The sequence below is a fragment of the Pinus tabuliformis genome, chromosome X (genome assembly GCF_031772625.1).
Source record: "Pinus tabuliformis cultivar Carrire ecotype Pingquan chromosome X, CPIR1, whole genome shotgun sequence".
In the NCBI taxonomy this organism is placed as follows: Eukaryota; Viridiplantae; Streptophyta; class Pinopsida; order Pinales; family Pinaceae; genus Pinus; species Pinus tabuliformis.
In genome coordinates, this window is record NC_142308.1 from 416135369 (window position 1) to 416153902 (window position 18534).

Consider the following 18534-nt stretch of genomic DNA (forward strand, 5'->3'; position numbering starts at 1 on the left):
ACAAGCATAACTTAAATTTAATCAACAATGTCACGTAATCCAAATTCTTCGTCCTCTAGAGTTTCATCATTGTCCTCTTCCACAATATTTTCTGTTTCATTTTGCTCATTTTCCTCTTCTAATGGGTCTTTGATGTCTGCAAATCTATCAATATATGTCTTTCCAAACATTCCATGTAATGGTGGTTGGGGTTCCTTTGCCTTTTTTGCCACACGTGATTCACTAAAGTCCCCTTTCTTCAACCCAATTTCTTGCATTGCATCTCGAAGAAATTGAAGAGCATTAATTCTTTGCTGAATGAAATTGCATTGTAATGGATCTTTCTCAATTGTCGTTAGATCTAGCGAGGAGATTCAACGATTAAGGATATGTATGTAGGTCAAGTGATGTCTTCCTCCGTCGTTAGATCTAGCGAGGAGATTCGACGAATAAGGATATGTATGTAGGTCAAGGTGAGTGTTATCATTTGAGTTTGTTGTGCTTCATGGTGGGAATCGGTGGATTTCGGGTGGACTACATGCTCGAGGGTTATCCCCCCGTTCAGACCCAAAATCCTTTTAGAATGGTCCGTATTTCCTCATTGGGTTCGATTCTAATTTTAACGTGGTTGCAGGTTCTCGCCCCGATATGAGCCTCATCCATCAGATCTTTGAGGGGTGATCGAACGGTGTTGACTTATGTTTGTTTTTCGAGGGTTTTGTTGTTCTGTTTGTGGGTCTATGGCTTTAAGCAGTTTGATATTTCTTTAGCCCAAAGTTCCTTGGGGACTGTTGTATTTTATGTATTTTTCTTTCCGATTTAATGAAATAGAAGTTACAACTCTTAGTTTAGCAAAACAAAAAGAAAATTTGCTCAGGGGGAGTTCCAGTACAGGTACCAGTTCCCATTGGTTCGGTAGAGCATCTTTCTATTCATTGTGGTTTTGCGGTAGGCCAAGTCATTTATTCATATAAGCGAATGAATGTTAAACATGTATTTTTGTTTTCTGATTTTTGTCTTTATTTTTTATGCTTGTGGTTATTCCAATGTATTAATGTTTTGTAATTTGAAAATTATGAAATCAAAAGAGGAATGTAATATTTCTTTGGGTTAGGTTAGTTATCGAGGTTAATAAACAAACTATAAGTCATTGAACCAAAGGGGAACAATCATAAACGCTAATTAATAGGCTTGAAGATTGCTGCAAGCCCTAGGTTAAGCCTGCATTATCCACAGACTAAACACACATACACACACACACATATAAGTACTCTTGAAAACATAAAAAAATGTGTAAATGAATGTGTAGATTGTTTTTAATACTAAGTGAATTTATTGTTCTAGATATTTCTATCTAACACACATAAACATAATATGTTGAATGAAGGCTTTCAAGCTATTTTTGAAAAGTATCAACTGTAACTAATATAATGTAATGAGAAAAATATCAGAGTCGAAGAAAGTAATACATGAGAGCTAAGAAAAATTGAAAGAAAAACTAATTTAAAATTAGTAATATTAGTAATATGTGTCAAGCATACTATTATAGGATTTATCATTCACATGTGTTTCCTTCCAAGGTATTTAATACCCAAAATGGTGAAACAAAATTTAGATGTGAGAACATAAGGGTTTTTCTTTATTTTTCTAATGAAAAATGAACAACCACCAAAGAAGATGTACAAGCAACATGCATAACATAATAGGTAACCTTTTACTATCCCTAGCAAAACATAATTAATTTTTTTTGCATCTAGTTGCCTGGGGATACCATAGTTCTCCACACAATGTACCCAGATATGATTTATAAAGCACTTGTACAATCGACAATTTGTATAGAAAACCATAAAAGGAATATTAATGTTCGAAGCAAATGTTTATTATTACAAATATTTCCATGCGTGGGAGTCGCGATTCATAAAGCATGTTATATAAACTTGGGTATATATCACAAGAGAATATGAAAATAAAAATGATGTTTGAGATTGCTAAAGCAAATATGGTGGAAGTGCCTATGAAGCCTGCAAAGCAAAAATCCTCAAATACAATGATCCTGCAAAGCAAAAATCCTCAAAGGCCCTCTAAGTTAGAAGATTAATTTGTTTCCTTACTTGAGAAAGTTAATTTATTTCGTTATTTTTAAGAAAGAAAAACTCTCAACCAAATCAACATAACTTCAAAACATACTCCAAACCTGTAAATTATAAATAATTTACTAGATATGTTGTTTTTTTTAACTAACTCCATTTACGCGTTTATTATCCAGATTTTATGAAAAAGCTGGAGGGTATATTCGAAACCATGAACCTCATTGTGAAATACCAGTTGCCATCGCTGGATCTGGACATCTTGATATCAGTAAAATGCGACGAGGATTTACAGAACATGATGGAAGAATACGACAGATACGACAGGCAGAGAGAAAACAGCAGTCCTCGTCCTCGCCTGAAAGCTTTCGTGTTTCCTCAAAATCCACCACTTTCACCGTTACAAAACCAGATGAGTCCATGGCAGAGGTATGTAGACGTAGTAAATGGACTAGCCCCAGTTTCAGTGAGGCAAAAAATCCCATCATCGCCATTATTGAGACTTCCAGACTACGTTTCCGATCCGGAATCCAATGGGCCAACAGAGATCGACTGCCAATCCCCAATGGCTCCGTGGGCGGATGATTCGCCCTCCGCGTCGTGCCCTTCTTCCCCTTACGGGAAAAATATGAGGAGGGTTCCCTCCGAGGGGGCCGTCAGCAATTCACCTTCAAAGATGCGAATCGACTTGCACAGAGTCCACAGCTCCCCCAATCTAATTCGACCTTATCACACGCACATTGTTCCCTTCTCAGTTTATAATATTGTTCCAAACAGGCAAGTACTCATGGGTAATAATTGCCATGGCCGAACTGCAATTATACACAGACGAGGAGGAGGATCAAAACCTGAAGGGTCATCAATGCAGCTTGCCCCTCGTGCTGTTCCTAAGGTTAAAAGTGTAACATACGCTCCCAATCGAACAGGCAGTCCTCTCAGAGCGTCGATTCCGGGAATCGACGCTCCGCCCCTCGGGCGGGGCGGGGCGGCCCGGGGGTGGCGCTGCGCGGGCGGCGCCCGAGGGCCGCCCCGCCCCGCCCGATGTTCGCCTGGTAGAGCATGTGGGGGCATTTCCTTCCAATAATATTATTAACATACACACTACAATCACTTGTCAGATATAGCATAAACTTTACCCATCACAGGTCTTATAGTCATAATCATGACATTTATCAGTCTACAATCCAATAGATCCAATCTGAGTAATTCATAAGATCTTTGCTATTACTTCTATTATCAACCTTAAGAGTTAAGTTATGTATAGTAACCGAGACATAGCATAAGTCAATTATCGAATTATCCACCTGAGCTTAAGTATTGATACAAACTTTTCTTCTCTATCATCTGCTTGCTTCATAACTGCTTCAACGATGGGTCACTGGTTAGGGATACTACAGACTTCAAACTCGTCTTCTCAAAACTATCTCAAATTAGCGTGCAAAGGAATCTTGTTATATTGATTCCTACAAACATAAATCTAAACTCTAATGAATCCTTTTCCCTAGCATTACCCTCATATTCGATGCACAGTCAGTATTTGTTCTTATACAAACCTCGGTTTATCTCTTCTGATATCACGTCAACGATAACCTAAACTTCATTTCAGAATTGCAAAGAGAAATGAGTGTTGTTTCTGTGATTTTATGGTCAGGTTTAACATCAAATTCAAGGTCTCAATTTCCAGGTCGAAAGAGTCACTGATCTCTGCAAACAAGTGTTGAACCTCAGGTCTTAGAGCATAATGAAAACGACGTTTGCTAAATATTTACTTTTATTTTTCTAGAAGAGCTCAATCAGCTTCATGATCAACACCAATACTCTAATTTCTTACTCTTCAAATGTGGTATGAAGTCCACCAAATGTGGTGTCGGATAGAAGGCAGTAGGTATTAGCCTATAGGTGAGGCTAAGTCTTCACTAATATCATAGTGGCCTCTTCACGCCTGTAGACAATCCCAGAACGAGAATCAACGAAACTCTAAATCACAAAAAAATTAGCTAGCAAAAGTTACGAACACTCCCGAGGGGCGGAGCGTCGATTCTGGGAATCGACGCTCCGCCCCGCCCCGCCCGATGTTCGCCTGGTAGAGCATGTGGGGGCTAAACTATTTAAAGCCGTAACATTCCATTTTTTTAAACGTACAATTTAGGTTTGGAATTATATTTATATATTTAAGTATATATCCTTCAAAATTTATATAGAAAATTGTTTCTCAAAACTGATTTCATATCATGGTAGATTTATTTTTCTATTAGAAAATTTAATCGTGCATATTAGAACTGAAAGAAATCGTGTTTATTAGAAAATTTAATCGTGCATATTAGAAATTTATACAGAAAATTTAATCGTTTTTATTTTTCACAAATATAAACTGAAAGAAATAAAAGCTTGACGTCTAAGTGTTCTAATATGCACGATTAAATAGCTTCTGCAAGTCATTATAGCTACTGCTCATCTGCTTCAGCATGACATTTAGCTTCTGGTTCTCCTCGTTCATGCGATTTATTTCTCGCACGAGTATCGTCATCTGCATGAATTGCACGCCACCACTTTATAAGAATATCCTTATTTTCAGGTACGGGAGAGGCTGTTAGATCTACAGGACCAAGAAAAATTGCAAAAGTGATGACAACGTTGAGAGCAGCACCTCATAGTTTTTGCTTTCCATCTCGTTTATGCTACTCTTGAGCTTCAGCGTTGCTACCGGCCTATTTTAAAGTCTTGGAAATATGCAGACGTGTAGAGAGGTGATCGTTGCAAGAAAGAGATCAGCTGAATGGTATCTGTGGAAGCCCTCCGTAATGTATTTATCGTGTGGTATCGTTGACAAATAAAGGGAACCCGTGAAGCCATTGCAAATTGGCATTGTTGACTCGCAGAAGGTTAAGAGAATCCGTCCCGATTTCCACCGCATAGACTTTGGAATACGATTTGCATGAAGTTGACACATTTGTACATAGCGTCGACTTTGTAGTCGTTCCATTGACTGGGAACTGGCCATTTGTCATTTATCGTTATACCTTAAATATTTATAAATAAGAATTAAATTAGAAAATAAAGGAAAGCTGTAATCGTTATAATTACGAAAGCTATTATTCGACATATATAAAGAATAAAATGAAAGTTACAAATAGATTAGGAAAGCTATTATCTAAAGATGCGTTATAAAATAATAACGAATGCATAAAACAGAAGATAATGCGTTATAAAATAATAACGAATGCATAAAACAGACAAGTCGTTACATTTAGTTGAATCATATACCAATATCTGTCGAAGATGTAACCAGATTCTCAGGTATCACCACGACAGCTGAATACTCATTTCATTTCAGGCAGTAAACATAACAGCAATCCTGCGAATTAACTTATGAAGAGAAAGGATTATAAGCTTAATTGAGCTCTGGAATGCCCTCTAACGATGGTCTCCATCTACCGCTGCCGCATCTTCCTGTGGCACCATAATCTTCTTTCGCGACTTTAGACTGAAGTTGAAGCAACAATGACTTATCCTTCATAAAACATTCCGAAAGAAGGGATTCGAGTTCTCGTTTCGACATTACCATCTTAAAGCCGGTATGGGTCGATTCCCGGAATCGACCCGCCGCCGGTCCGGCGGGGCGGGGCGGCGCGGGGGTGCGCAGCGGCACCCCCGCGCCGCCCCGCCCCGCCGGACCGGCGGCGGGTCGATTCCGGGAATCGACCCGTACCACACTAAGCTTCTTCAATCCACATAATATGAGAGTTGATATATTGACAAAATCTTTTGATTGCCAATCTTCAGGTATGAATGATTTATTTGATCATTGAAAGTTAGATCTATATTAACATGGATGTTTTGATTTTTACTACCAATCGTAACAAAAATATAAGGTTTGTTTGTTGCATAGTTGATCTTTTGATTGCCTATCTTCAGGTATGAATGATTTATTTGATCGTTGAAAGTTAGATCTATATTAACATGGATGTTTTGATTTTTACTACCAATCGTAACAAAAATATAAGGTTTGTTTGCTACATAGTTGATCTAATAACAAGTCTGCAATGATGAATTAGTATGAAAATTGGATGGGAACTAGAGATTCAATGTGTGTAACGGAGCACAGTGGTTCAATTGTGCAAATGTAATTACACTATGCATATAACCTTATATGGGTGTCCCTAATGTTTGTAACTGCTGTTCTAATCTGAAATTCTACATTAAATCATAGGAAAGACAAACAAGATTTGTAAATACAATGTGTGGAATGGTCCTTCGCAAAGCAGTTTTTTATATAGAAATATAGTGTAACAAGAAAGCGTATCGAAGTGGTTAATTACCCAAATAAACAGCTGAAATAACTCTTAATAATTTTCACAAAATATCAATGAATTATACAAAGTGGATTTATCAAAATTGAATTTATTCCGCAAAATGTGTTATTAACAAAACCAAAATTGTACATATCTTACTATTTCTGCTAATCAGTAATTTATTCTTCTAACCATTGAAAATTTTAAGGAAGTCAAAGCATAATATTGGCTACGGCTGATACAGAAATGAGTTCAAAAGGTTGAAAAAAGATCAGGTTCTCCAAATTACAACCAATTTAAAAGTGTCTGCATCTTATTGAATATTTGTTGTTGCAAGTATTATTGTGTCAAGCACACACATGCTCGTGGGAAAAGGTTCTCCATTTTTTGTATTTCATGATCCTTTTATATAGATAGGCCTTGCACAATGTATCAAACGTTGGAAAATATGATATCATTGATAGCAGAATAAAAGAGAATATTAGATGTGCTAAGAATCTAGCTATTCAATTTCACATCATGATTATAATAATAGGTTTAAACTGCTTCTAAGATTGTATTATTGATTTTTAATTTATAAAATTATTTTTTCAATTTGGTTTGGTGAAATAAAGAAAAAAATAGTTCTATCTAATAGCATGTTTGTTACCTAATTGATTTTTCAAGTGTTAGTCTTGGAAAGGGATTTGGAGAATTAGTTATCAAATTTTGCAAATTATTTTTCCTATATCAAATAATAAAAGAAATAGCAAAACCAACCCATGGTATGACAAAGAGTGTAAAAGTGCAAGGAGAGCAATTAAGGAAGCTGTTGATGAATCTCTTAAAATGGACAAGATAAAAATATATAAAGCCCTAACTAAAAGGAAAAAGAGGCAATACATTCGTCAAAGACAAGGGAATCTCTTACACCTCTCTAACCTAGCTCCTAAGAAATTTTGGAGGCAAATTCTGACTAGGAAGACTAAAGAGGTGTCTCACCTCCATTCTTGGAATAAGAAGAAGGATTCAGGGGAAGTTGCTAGGGGGATGCATGAGAGAATTCAAATAGGAGGATTCTCATAGATATGATTGCGCTTAGTTAAAAAACAACCGTGCATATTCATTGAACCCTTATGCTTTGGAACAATACAAATATTAGGATTGGATAAGTTCTTTAGTGATGCATACGCCCTTTGGTTGGAAGTCCTCACATGTATAGTGTATTTCAAGACCATATTACACTTCATGGACTCTTAAAGACTATTGTAATATATTGTATTTTATTATATGATACTGTGAAGGATGCCTCTTAGGTCAGCAATGGTCCAAGTAGCATGTTTTTGAAAAATTAATTGTATATATTAAATTTGTTATTTATTATGTGAATGTTTGAGCAACGATATCTATATTTGGTCGAGCTCTATTATTTTGTCTGTACTCCAATTATATATAGTTAGCATTATAGTTTTGATGAAAATTTTAAGGTGACGTTAGGTTGCCTTCGCATCCCCGACTACAGGTTTCGAGGGTGGACGTCAGCTTGTATGTGCGATACAACGGACAGAGAGACAGTACGCGACAGAGAGACTCGGCAAAGTGAAAAGACGCAGACATTCTCCATTGACGGGCAGCTTGGGTTTTACCAATTCCACGCATCAAATGACGATCCACATTACCAATTCCACGCAGCGGCACCCCCGGCCGCCCCGCCCCGCCGGACCAGCGGCGGGTCGATTCCAGTATCAACACTTTCGTTCTGAAGCTATATTTTGCAGGAAAATTTCGTAGTCACTGCCATTTTTAAAACAGCCGCAAAATTGACACCTAAAAAAATAAATCATTATTCCAGTATCAACACTTTCGTTCTGAAGCTATATTTTGCAGGAAAATTTCGTAGAAAATTTCGTAGTCACTGCCATTTTTAAAACAGCCGCAAAAGTGACACCTAAAAAAAAAAACATCGTTCCAGTATACACACTTTTCGTTTTGAGCACTGTTTTTGTGGTTTTTTTGGGGTTTTTGGGCCAGAGTTCCCGTTTTGAGTTTATAGTTCTCGTTTCAAAGTTTACATTGTTTATAAATGATGGTGTATATTTGCAACTTCTCATGAAGTTTTAATCAAAATCACAAGACACAAACCTACTCTACTGCTCTCTGGAATTAAATTCATAATTTAGAACATCTATCACAAAAATGCAATGAGAAATAACACACATGCACACAATATTTTTCCCAAGGAAAAAAATCTGCTAAAAACCCCAACGCCTTATTGCATTAATATGATGAATAGAGATGTATTACAATTTTTTTGCTCATATGAGAAAACTTGCAAGTGAATAACCTATCTCTCTACTCACTGATAAGCTCTTACCCATACTTAATCAATTTTAGCCTCCTTGCGCAATTCCTTTAGAAACTAGGTCCTTATTATTTAGGAATTTCTCCAAAATGGTTGTGTAATTCCCAAGGTTGATCATTTGAATGCATGCAACACCTTTACAGTCAAGACTAGTCTACAACTTATGTTACACTACCTTGGAATCTCCACCACAACTAGGTCGCTTGAATTATCTACATGTACTAGCTATTTTGGGCTTATTGATTAGTTAATTGGATTATTGTAACAACCCTGATGAAATTTCCATGTAATAAAAGTAAATAAAGACAAAAATAATAACCACGGTTGATGGGGCACTTCTTCCAAGTTAAATGTTGGGCAAGACATCCTAGTGGGTGTTCATTTGATTGTTTATGGCTAAGGAAATTGGCAAATGTAATGGCTAAGGCTTTGGAAAGGAAAAATCACACTTTTGTCACATTTAGTTATAAAAATAATGGAAATTAGGAGAAAAAGAAGGTGAAAGGTCATAGGTTTCATGTAAGGAGGAAATTGAAGGAAAATTATGGAAAATGAAGAAAATAGAGGCCTCATTCATAAAAAAAAAAAGGATTATGAGGATCAATTGGTAACCTTTTGCCAGTGGAGTTTTAGAGCTCTCTCATTATTATCTCTCTCTCTCTCTCTCTCTTGGACACTTAGAGTTTCTTGGAACCATTTTGGAATTGGAGCAAGAAAGGCAAAGAAGGCAAGAGGAAGCAAAGATCATGTAGGGGATGGCAGATCAAGTAGCTACAACAGGCTTCATTGCAGGTATTTACTTGCATGTGTATTTTCCTTTCTATATTTGGCATGCATGGTATTGCATATGGTTATTTTGTTGTTGTGGCATGGGTTTTGCCAGGGGTAATAGTGTTTTCAGCCTAGCCTTGCCATTTCCAAATAGCCATGGTGTGATGGGGTTCTCATGTTTTGGTTGAGTTGGATTGTTGGATGGATTTGAAGCTGAGTGGGGTGGATCTCCAAATGATAGATCACATGGCCTAGTGGTCGCTGAACTGACTTTGGATCACAATAAACCCACTGGCCTAGTGACCCTGAGCCAGGTTGTCGGTTGTAGTAAAGAAATGATTGTGTTGCCTCGGTGGGCCTAGGAATATTTTCCAGTGAATGGCAGGATATACAGTAAATCCAAGAGGTGGTTTGCTTTCTGTTGGGCCTAGTAATCCCAAGTTTCAGATATGCAGTAAAGCCTTGAGAGTGGGTCTCGGTTTAGGGTCTAGTCATCTAAGTTTGGATTAGAGTAAAGCGTGAGAGACTAGAAGACAAGAAAATTACTCGCGGTGTAGGTGGATAAATCCAGTGGCATCCATGCTTGTTTGGCCTAGTGATTGGGTGGAGATCACAATAAAGCATGTTATGATGTGTTCATTGTGTTGGCCTAGTGATCCAAGATAGATTACGGTAAATCCTGGTTTCTATCTATGAGGGTGAGGTGGTTTAGCCTTGGTATGCCCTAGTTGGCTTTTTGGTTTGAGTCCCACATTCATGCTTGGAATATGGCACGGGGGTGAATGATTGAAGAGATATTTGGCTCAATTATTCTATGGTCAGGTGGAATGTGGTAGTCCCATCTCCGGTTGGTTTGCTGAATTCATTAATGAGAAATTCATTCCCTTGATTTTCATGTGTAAATGTATTGTTGTATATGTGGATTTCATGGCTAATATGCTTATGATATTTTTTTCTCTATTGTGTTGGTTATATGTATGTTTTATGAAAATGGCTATGTATGGCTCTCAGAAAAAATTTACTTGTAAATGAATGGATAATGTATCTATGGCCTAATAGATGCTAATGCAAAAAATGACATGAGGGAACAATGGTTCATATCGATTCTCATATAAGTATGATATCCCAACACTTAATTTTGTTGTCTACGCCTATATGTTACATGTTGAAGATATTTTTGACAAAATGCCTCGCATAGTTAGTTGTGGTATGATTAAGGTGTTGTTCAAATTATTTCTTTTCCAACATTGTTTCCTTGTTCGTTTAGTATTCCTAAGTTATCATTCCATTCTGGGAAGTGACCTGGGCTTTGGGCCTAAAAAAGTGGCTCAAATCCCGGATTCGTTGGCATAGCACTAAAATATTTAGTTTCTGGTTGCTGGTAGGCAAGCCTGTGAGAGCGATTTTGGGTTTCTAGACGCTCTCTTGCCTATAGCATTGAAGTGACTGAGGCCTAATATGTCTAGAACATTAGTGGGACCCAAGGACATGATGTCCGAGTGGCTGACATGTCTCTTGAGGGTTCTGTTGTTGACGTGGATAGGTTGGTTGATGAGTTTCGCAAATTACACTTCCTTAAGGTCACATAGGAGGTTGAATCCAATTATAGTAGCCTCTCGTTGCATGTTTACCCAGTTGGCATGGTTACTTGGGTAGATGTGGGAGGAGGGTATTACAAAGTGGTATCAGAGCATGGTTCACCCCTCGGACTATATGGGCAATGTGTGTTGGTCATGCATGCATTTTAGTTGCATGTGTGTCACTTGCACTTGCATTTCATGTGCTTGTTACATTTTCTTGATGTTTGATTATGGTTGAAGTAAGGTTTTCATGGAGAATTTGATGTTGATTTTGTCAAATGCATTGTCATGAGTATATGACAGGTTGCACATGGTTATATTTCGGTTATATGTTGATTTTACGTCACCTACTCACATCCTTGTATGTTAGGCTACATTCTTTTAGGTTTGATTACATGTATTAGACTTGTAGGTTGATTACAAGAATTGATTTCTTATGCTCGACTACATGTGTTTATGCATGTGTAGTTTACATGTGTTTATGCATGTGTAGTTGATTTGACATTGATTAGGCATGTTTATGGTTGCATGTGGCAATGTGTACAATGGAGTAATGGTTGTTGTCATGCATGAGGTAATAGCATGAATTGTTGATATGGCCTTGCATGGATGACTAGACCCTAGCTAGAATGATGATTATGTGTTAATGCACTTACTTGTTATATGTCTATATGTTGTTATGATTATGTTATACATCTATCACGTTGATTTGATGATCTTATAGACAAGGTATCCTCCCCGAATTATGCTAAGGTACATTGATTTATTGTGATTTTGTTTATCTGACATATTATGCATTGCAGGAAAGAGACCAAATGGCTAGAAGGTTTGTAGACTACATAGAATCTCCCTATGCATTAGATGAGCAACATGGTGTGGGGCACTCTTTTGATTTGGTAGATACACCGAGAAGCTTGAAGGAAGAGATAAGGAGTTGTAAAGCAGATAATGACCCAATCATACATGCACAAGAGAAACAAGTAGAGGTTAATTCTATACTCCTTCAGAGTTTATCATACTTGCAGCGACAAGGACCACTTCGGATCAGTCATGGAATTGAGGATAGAACTAATGGAGCATATGGCAGTAAGTCTCCTGGTAGACACAAGTAAGATAAATCTGATATGGTGAGAGATGGCAGGTCGTTGGACACTCCAGATAGAAGGGGTGACGAGTATGGGTTCTATTCTAGTTCTGGTTCGAATAGACATCATGATTGTCATCGCTATCATTCTTACAGGAGGAATCATAGGGGATACTTTCCAGATGAGTTTAAGAAAGAGAAGCCACCTAATCTTGATAGAGATCTGAAGAAGCTAGAAGATGAAGAGGATTGGATACTTGGGTTGAACAAATTATTTGAGTTGCATGAGTACACAGATAACATGAAGACTAGAATAGCTATCTTCAACTTGAAAGGTAAAGCATACATTTGGTGGGAAGATGTTAAGTAGCTCAGAGACATCAGGACAGAGGATTTGAGTTGGCGGGAGTTCAAGAGGCCTTACAGGAAGAAGTACTTGTCAGAGAGGTACTACGATAGTAAGGCCAAGGAATTATATGAGCTAAAGATAAGATCAATGAAAGATGAAGAGTACTTGACCAAGTTTCTGGAGCTATTGAGGTATGTACCGTATCTCACTGATGAGAAGGCTAAAGTTCAATGATTTTTCATTGGTTTTTCCTTAGCATTTAGAGATCAAATTTAGTATGATGAGCCTCAGTCACTTGAGGAAGTTATTGGGAAATTGAAGCATTTCTATGAACAATCCAAGCATAAGAATGAATTCCAGCAAGGATGGAAGGGAAAAGACAAAGGTAAAGGTAAATGGAAGCCTAAGAGGACAAGGCCTCAACATGCAGATGAGAAAGAAAATGTGGCACCACAAAATAGATTTAATGTAGCTAGACAGTGACATGAGTCACAGCAGTAGCATAGAGGTGTTGGTACTGGCCGGTTGAAGTGTTAGACATGTGGAAGGAACACCTTAAAATATATTGTCTATAGAATCAAGGTGGTAGGCCTCAGATATATAGTGCGCAGGAGGCACAAACTGTTGGGGATGTTGGGCAAAGCATTCCTCATATATATGCAGCAGTGGCAATAGACATGAAGAACACCAGGCATCTATCATTGAGATGGATGATAAGATTTGTGATCAAGTTATTTCTATTTTGATTTACCCTGAATCTAATTATAGCTATATTAGTCCTCACTTGGTAGATAAGTGTAGTTTGAGTAAAGAGTTGCATGCAAAGTCTTGGTTAGTTCAGTTGGATACAGGTACAAAGAAGTGAGTTCATCATTGGGTAAGAGATTGTGCATTTGATTTAAATGGCATGCCTACCGCAACACATTTGAATGTATTACCGTTGGGATCATACATTATGTTATTGGGGATGGATTCGTTGTATCTTTATAGAATCAAGGTAGAATGTTATGATAAAGATATTGACTGTGTTGATGACAATGGAGAACCAAGAGTCTTGCAGGGTAACAAGAAATCCACATCAATTAGGATGGTGATAGCTATGTCTTGTAGGGTAACAAGAAATCCACATCAATTAGGATGGTGATAGCTATGTCTTGCGGGGTAACAAGAAATCCACATCAGTTAGGATGGTGATAACTATGCAAGCAAAGCATAGCTGTAGAAAAGGGTGTATGTTATTTGCAGTACACATTTCTAGTGACAAGGGTAAGGAGGTTGAGGATGCCGATGTGTTGACAAGGTACCCAGTTTTGTAGAAATTTCAAGATGTATTTCCCGATGACATTACATAGTTTCCACCTCATAGGGAGGTAGACTTTTCTATTGAGTTAGTACTAGGGGCAACTCTAGCATCAAAAGCACCTTATAGGATGAGCACACCTGAGTTGCTTGAGATGAAGTTGAAATTGAAGGAAATGTTGGACAAGGGATACATTAGGCCAAGTGTATCAGCTTGAGGTGCACCGCTCTTGTTCGTGAAGTAGAAAGATTGAACTCTCAGATTATGCATTGACTATAGGTAGTTGAACAATGTGACCATCAATAACAAGTACCCATTACCGAGGATTGATGACTTGTTCAATCAGTTGAAGGGAGCAAAAATGTTCTCCAAGAGTGACTTGAGATCAAGATACCATCAGGTATGCATCAAAGAGGAGGACATTTACAAGACTGTGTTTAGGACTAGGTATGGGCGTTATGAGTTTGTTGTTGTTCCATTTCTCTTAACTAATGCTCCAACTACATTTATGTGCTTCATGAATAGTGTTTTTCATCTGTATTTGGATAAGTTTGTTATTGTGTTTATTGATGATATACCGGTATATTCTGAAAATAAGGAAGCACATGCTGAGAATTTAGCAGCATTGTTGAGGTTGTTGAGGGAATATCAATTGTATGCTAAGCTCATCAATTGTAGTTTTGTTGAGGTTGTTGAGGGAATATCAATTGTATGCTAAGCTCATCAATTGTAGTTTCTTTCAGAGTGAGGTACACTTCTTGGGACATGTTGTCTCCAAGGAAGGCATTACAGTAGATCTAGATAAGATAAGAGCCATCATAGAGTGGGTATCTCCTAAGAATGTGGATGAGGTGAGATATTTCATGGATTTGGCAGGCTATTATAGGAGGTTCATTAGGAACTTCGCGCAGATTGTCTATTCTATCACATCATTGCAAAGAAAGATAAGAAGTTCAAATGTATAGAGGAGTGTGAGGCTAGATTTGAGCAACTTAAGCAATTGTTGACACATGCACCAGTGCTATAGATTGCAAACGGAAAAAGAGTTTGTAGTATGCATAGATTCTTGCAAGAGAGGACTTGGTGGAGTCCTTATGCAAGATGGACATGTGGTATGCTATGAGTTGCGGAACCTAAACGCGCACGAGTAGAACTACCTGACACATGATCTTGAGTTAGCAGTGATCATACATGGATTGAAGATGTGGAGACACTGTCTTCTTGGTTTTTTACTTATGAGTGATCATATTGGGTTGAGGTATTTATTTGAACAGCTAAATATAAACACCAGGTAGGCTAGATGGTTGGCCACAATCAATGAGTTTGATTTTCAGATTAGATACATCAAAGGTAAAGAGAACAGGGTGGCAGATACTCTTAGCAAGTAGGTATAGGTAAATCACTTGGCAGCTATGAGCTCCTATGGAACAGAGCTACCAGATAGGATCCTACAGGCAGGTCAGAGGTATGTCAGGTATATGGAGATTGCGTGCAGGGTGTTGGTACAGGTATAGGTGGTAGTACAAGAACATGTCTTACAACGGATGGATTGGTCAGATACAAAGATAGGATATATGTGCCAGATAGTAGTGAGCTCAAGAAGGTGATCTTGAGAGAGTTTCATGCAAAACCTTATTCAAGTCACCCAGGTTATCATAAGACATTGACTGTAGTGAAGGGATATCATTATTGGCTGAATCTAAAGAAGAATGTAGTGGAGTTTGTGGCTAGATGTTTTGATTGTCAGTGAATGAAGGCAGAGTGAAAACATCCATGTGGACTGCTACAGTTGATCGTGATTCTAGAATGGAAATGGGAGGTTATTTCCATTGACTTCATCACAGGGTTTTCGAAGACACTGAGATAGCATGATTCCATCATGTTTGTTGTGGACATACTAGCGAGGGTTGCACAATCCATTCCAGTGAAGTCTACATTCTCAGCTAGCAATGTAGCACAGGTATTCATCAAAGATGTGGTCAGGTTACATAGTGTTCTGAAGAAGAATGTGTCAGATAGGGATGTGAAGTTCACATCTAATTTCTGGAAGGAGTTATTTGCAGGTTTGGGCACAAAGTTGGCCTTCAGTACAACTTATCATCTAGAGAAAGATGGACAAATAGAGAGTTTCAATAGGATATTGGAGGACATGTTGAGGATGTATGTGATGCATTAGCGGCAGAAGTGGGAAGAGTATCTCCCCTTGGTAGAGTTCACACACAACAATGATTAAAAGGAGTCATTTAGGATGAGTCATGTTGAGGCATTGTATGGGCGGAGTTGTAACACTCCTATCAGTTGGAGTGATGCAGTTAACAGGGTGTTGATTGGACCATAGATGTTGGCAGGCATGGAACAGGCTATAAAGAAAGATATAAAGGCAACATAGGATAGGTAGAAAAGCTATGCAGATAATAACAGATTGTTTAAGGAGTTCTAGGTTTGGGAACATGTGTACTTGTGCATCAAACTGAAGAAGAGCTCCTTGCAGATTGGATCGTGTGCCAAACTAGAACCATGGTTTTGTGGACTCTTCAATATTGTTGAGAGGATTGGGCCAGTAGCCTATTGAATTGCACTACCTCTAACAATGAAATTCAATGATGTTTTCCATGTATCATTACTTAAGTATGTTAAAGATGTTGATCATGTGATTGATTGGTCTGTATTGTAGGTGGAACCAGATGGAGAATTCTAGCCAGAGCCTCTAAGTATATTACATAAAAAGGTGCTCATGCACCGAAACTCAGAAATCGAGCAAGTTAAAGTGCAGTGGAAATAGTTTGGGCCTAATGAAGGTACATGGGAGATGGCAAATCAGATGTGGGCTATGTATCCTTCCTTGCTTTTCGGTTGAGGCAAAGAAGTTTTGGTATGGTGTTTTGCGTATATGTCTTGGTATATGCTTTTATGATGTTGCTATATGTACATATGTATATGGATGTAAATACCGCCATGAGATAATTTATAAAGATCCAATAAGCGATATGGGTGCATGTTGTTATGTTTTCATAGTGGTTTTCTTTCAGTAGGGTGATCATTGTAAATACTGCATCGAGCTATGTTATAAAGCTCTATGGAAAATATGTTTTCTTTTTAGTGGTTTTGTTGAGGCCTTAATGTGGCCTAACATCGAGGATGGTGTTCCCCAAGGGGGAGGGTTCTATAACAGCCCTGGTGAAAATTCCATGTAATAAAAGTAAATAAAGACAAAAATAATAACCACGGTTGATGGAACACTTATTCCAAGCTAAATGTTGTGTGAGACATCCTAGTGGGTGTTCATTTGATTTTTTATGGCTAAGAAAATTGGCAAAGGCAATGAATAAGGCTTTGGAAAGGAAAAATGGCATTTTTGGCACATTCGTTTATCAAAATAATGGAAATTAGGAGAAAAGGAAGGTAAAAGGTCATAGGTTACATGTGAAGAAGCAATTGTAGGAAAATGTTGGAAAATTAAGAAAATCGAGGTGTCGTTCATAAAAAGGTTCTCAAGGATCAGTTGGTAACCTTTTGTTAGTAGAGTTTTGGATCTATCTCATTATTCTCTCTCTCTCACTCACTCTTGGACACTTAAGAGTTTCATGGAGAAATTTTGACATTGGAGCAAGAAAGGCAAAGAAGGAAAGAGGAAGCAAAGATCAAGCAAGGAAAGGAAGGATCAAATAGCTACAACAAGATTCGTTGCAGGTAACGACTTGCATGTGTATTTTCCTTGCTAGATTTGCCATGCACGGTATTGCATGTGGTTCTTTTGTTGTTGTGGCATGGGTTTTTCTAGGTGTAACAGTGTTTCCAACCTAAACTTGCAATTTCTAGATAGCCATGTTGTGATGGGGCTCTCATGTTTTGGTTGAGCTGGATTGTTGGATGGATTCGAAGTTGAGTGGGTTTGATCTCTGAATGATAAAGCATATGGCCTAGTGTTCCCTAAACCAAAATGTGGATCACAGTAAAGCCGCTGGCCTAGTGGCCCCTGAGCCAGACTGTGGGTTGCGATAAAGAGAGGATTGTGTTTCCTCGATGGTCCTAATAATCCTTGCTAGTGAGTGGCAAGATATATGGTAAACCCAAGAGGTGGTTTTCTCTATGTTCGTCCTAGTAATCCTGGGTTTGGGATATGCAATAAAGCTTGGAGAGTGGGTTTCGGTTTAGGGCCTAGTGATCCAAGTTTGGATTGCTGTAAAGCCTGAGAGACTAGAAGACAGGAAAATTCCTCACGTGTAGGTGGAGGAATCTGGTGGTATCCAGGCTTGTTTGGCCTAGTGATGGGGTGGAGATCATGATAAATCCTATTATGATGTGTTCATTGTGTTGGCCTAGTGATCTGGGATGGATTATAGTAAAGTATGGTTTCTATTGATGAGTGTGAGGTGGTTTAGCCTCGATATGCCCTAGTTGGTTCTTTGGTTTGATTCCCACATTCATGCTTGGAACATGGCACAGGGGTGAATGGATGAAGATATATTTGGCTCATCCAATCAATGGTCAGGTGGAACGTGGTAGTCCCATCTCCGGTTGGTTTACTTCATTCATTAATGAGAAATCCATTCCCTTGATTTTCATGTGTAAATGTACTTATGTATATGTGGATTTCATGGCTAATATGCTTATGAAATTTCTGTCCCTATTATGTTGGTTATATGTATGTTTTATGATAGAGGCTATGTATGACTCTCAACAAATGTTTACTTGTAAATGAATGGATAATGTATCTATGGCCTAATAGATGATAATGAAGCAAATGACAT

The 18534-nt window shown here is 38.0% G+C and overlaps 1 protein-coding gene and 1 long non-coding RNA gene across 2 annotated transcripts in view; one reads left to right on the forward strand and one right to left on the reverse strand.

Moving 5' to 3' along the window:
* Positions 1-2232: 2232 nt before the first annotated feature.
* LOC149140309 (uncharacterized) lies at positions 2233-3150 on the forward strand (the record flags this gene model as incomplete). Its single annotated transcript, XM_089450948.1, has 1 exon — positions 2233-3150. A coding segment is annotated over one exon (918 nt), but the record flags the coding sequence as incomplete, so codon positions are not given.
* A 1218-nt stretch (positions 3151-4368) lies between these two features.
* Positions 4369-18534, reverse strand: part of LOC149140310 (uncharacterized) — a 48873-nt gene continuing 34707 nt past the window's right edge. Inside the window, exons 2-3 of the long non-coding RNA XR_016264989.1 lie at positions 4714-5086; positions 4369-4593 (exon numbers count right to left, since the gene is read on the reverse strand). This is a non-coding gene — a long non-coding RNA (uncharacterized LOC149140310). The remainder of the gene's footprint in view (positions 4594-4713; positions 5087-18534) is intronic.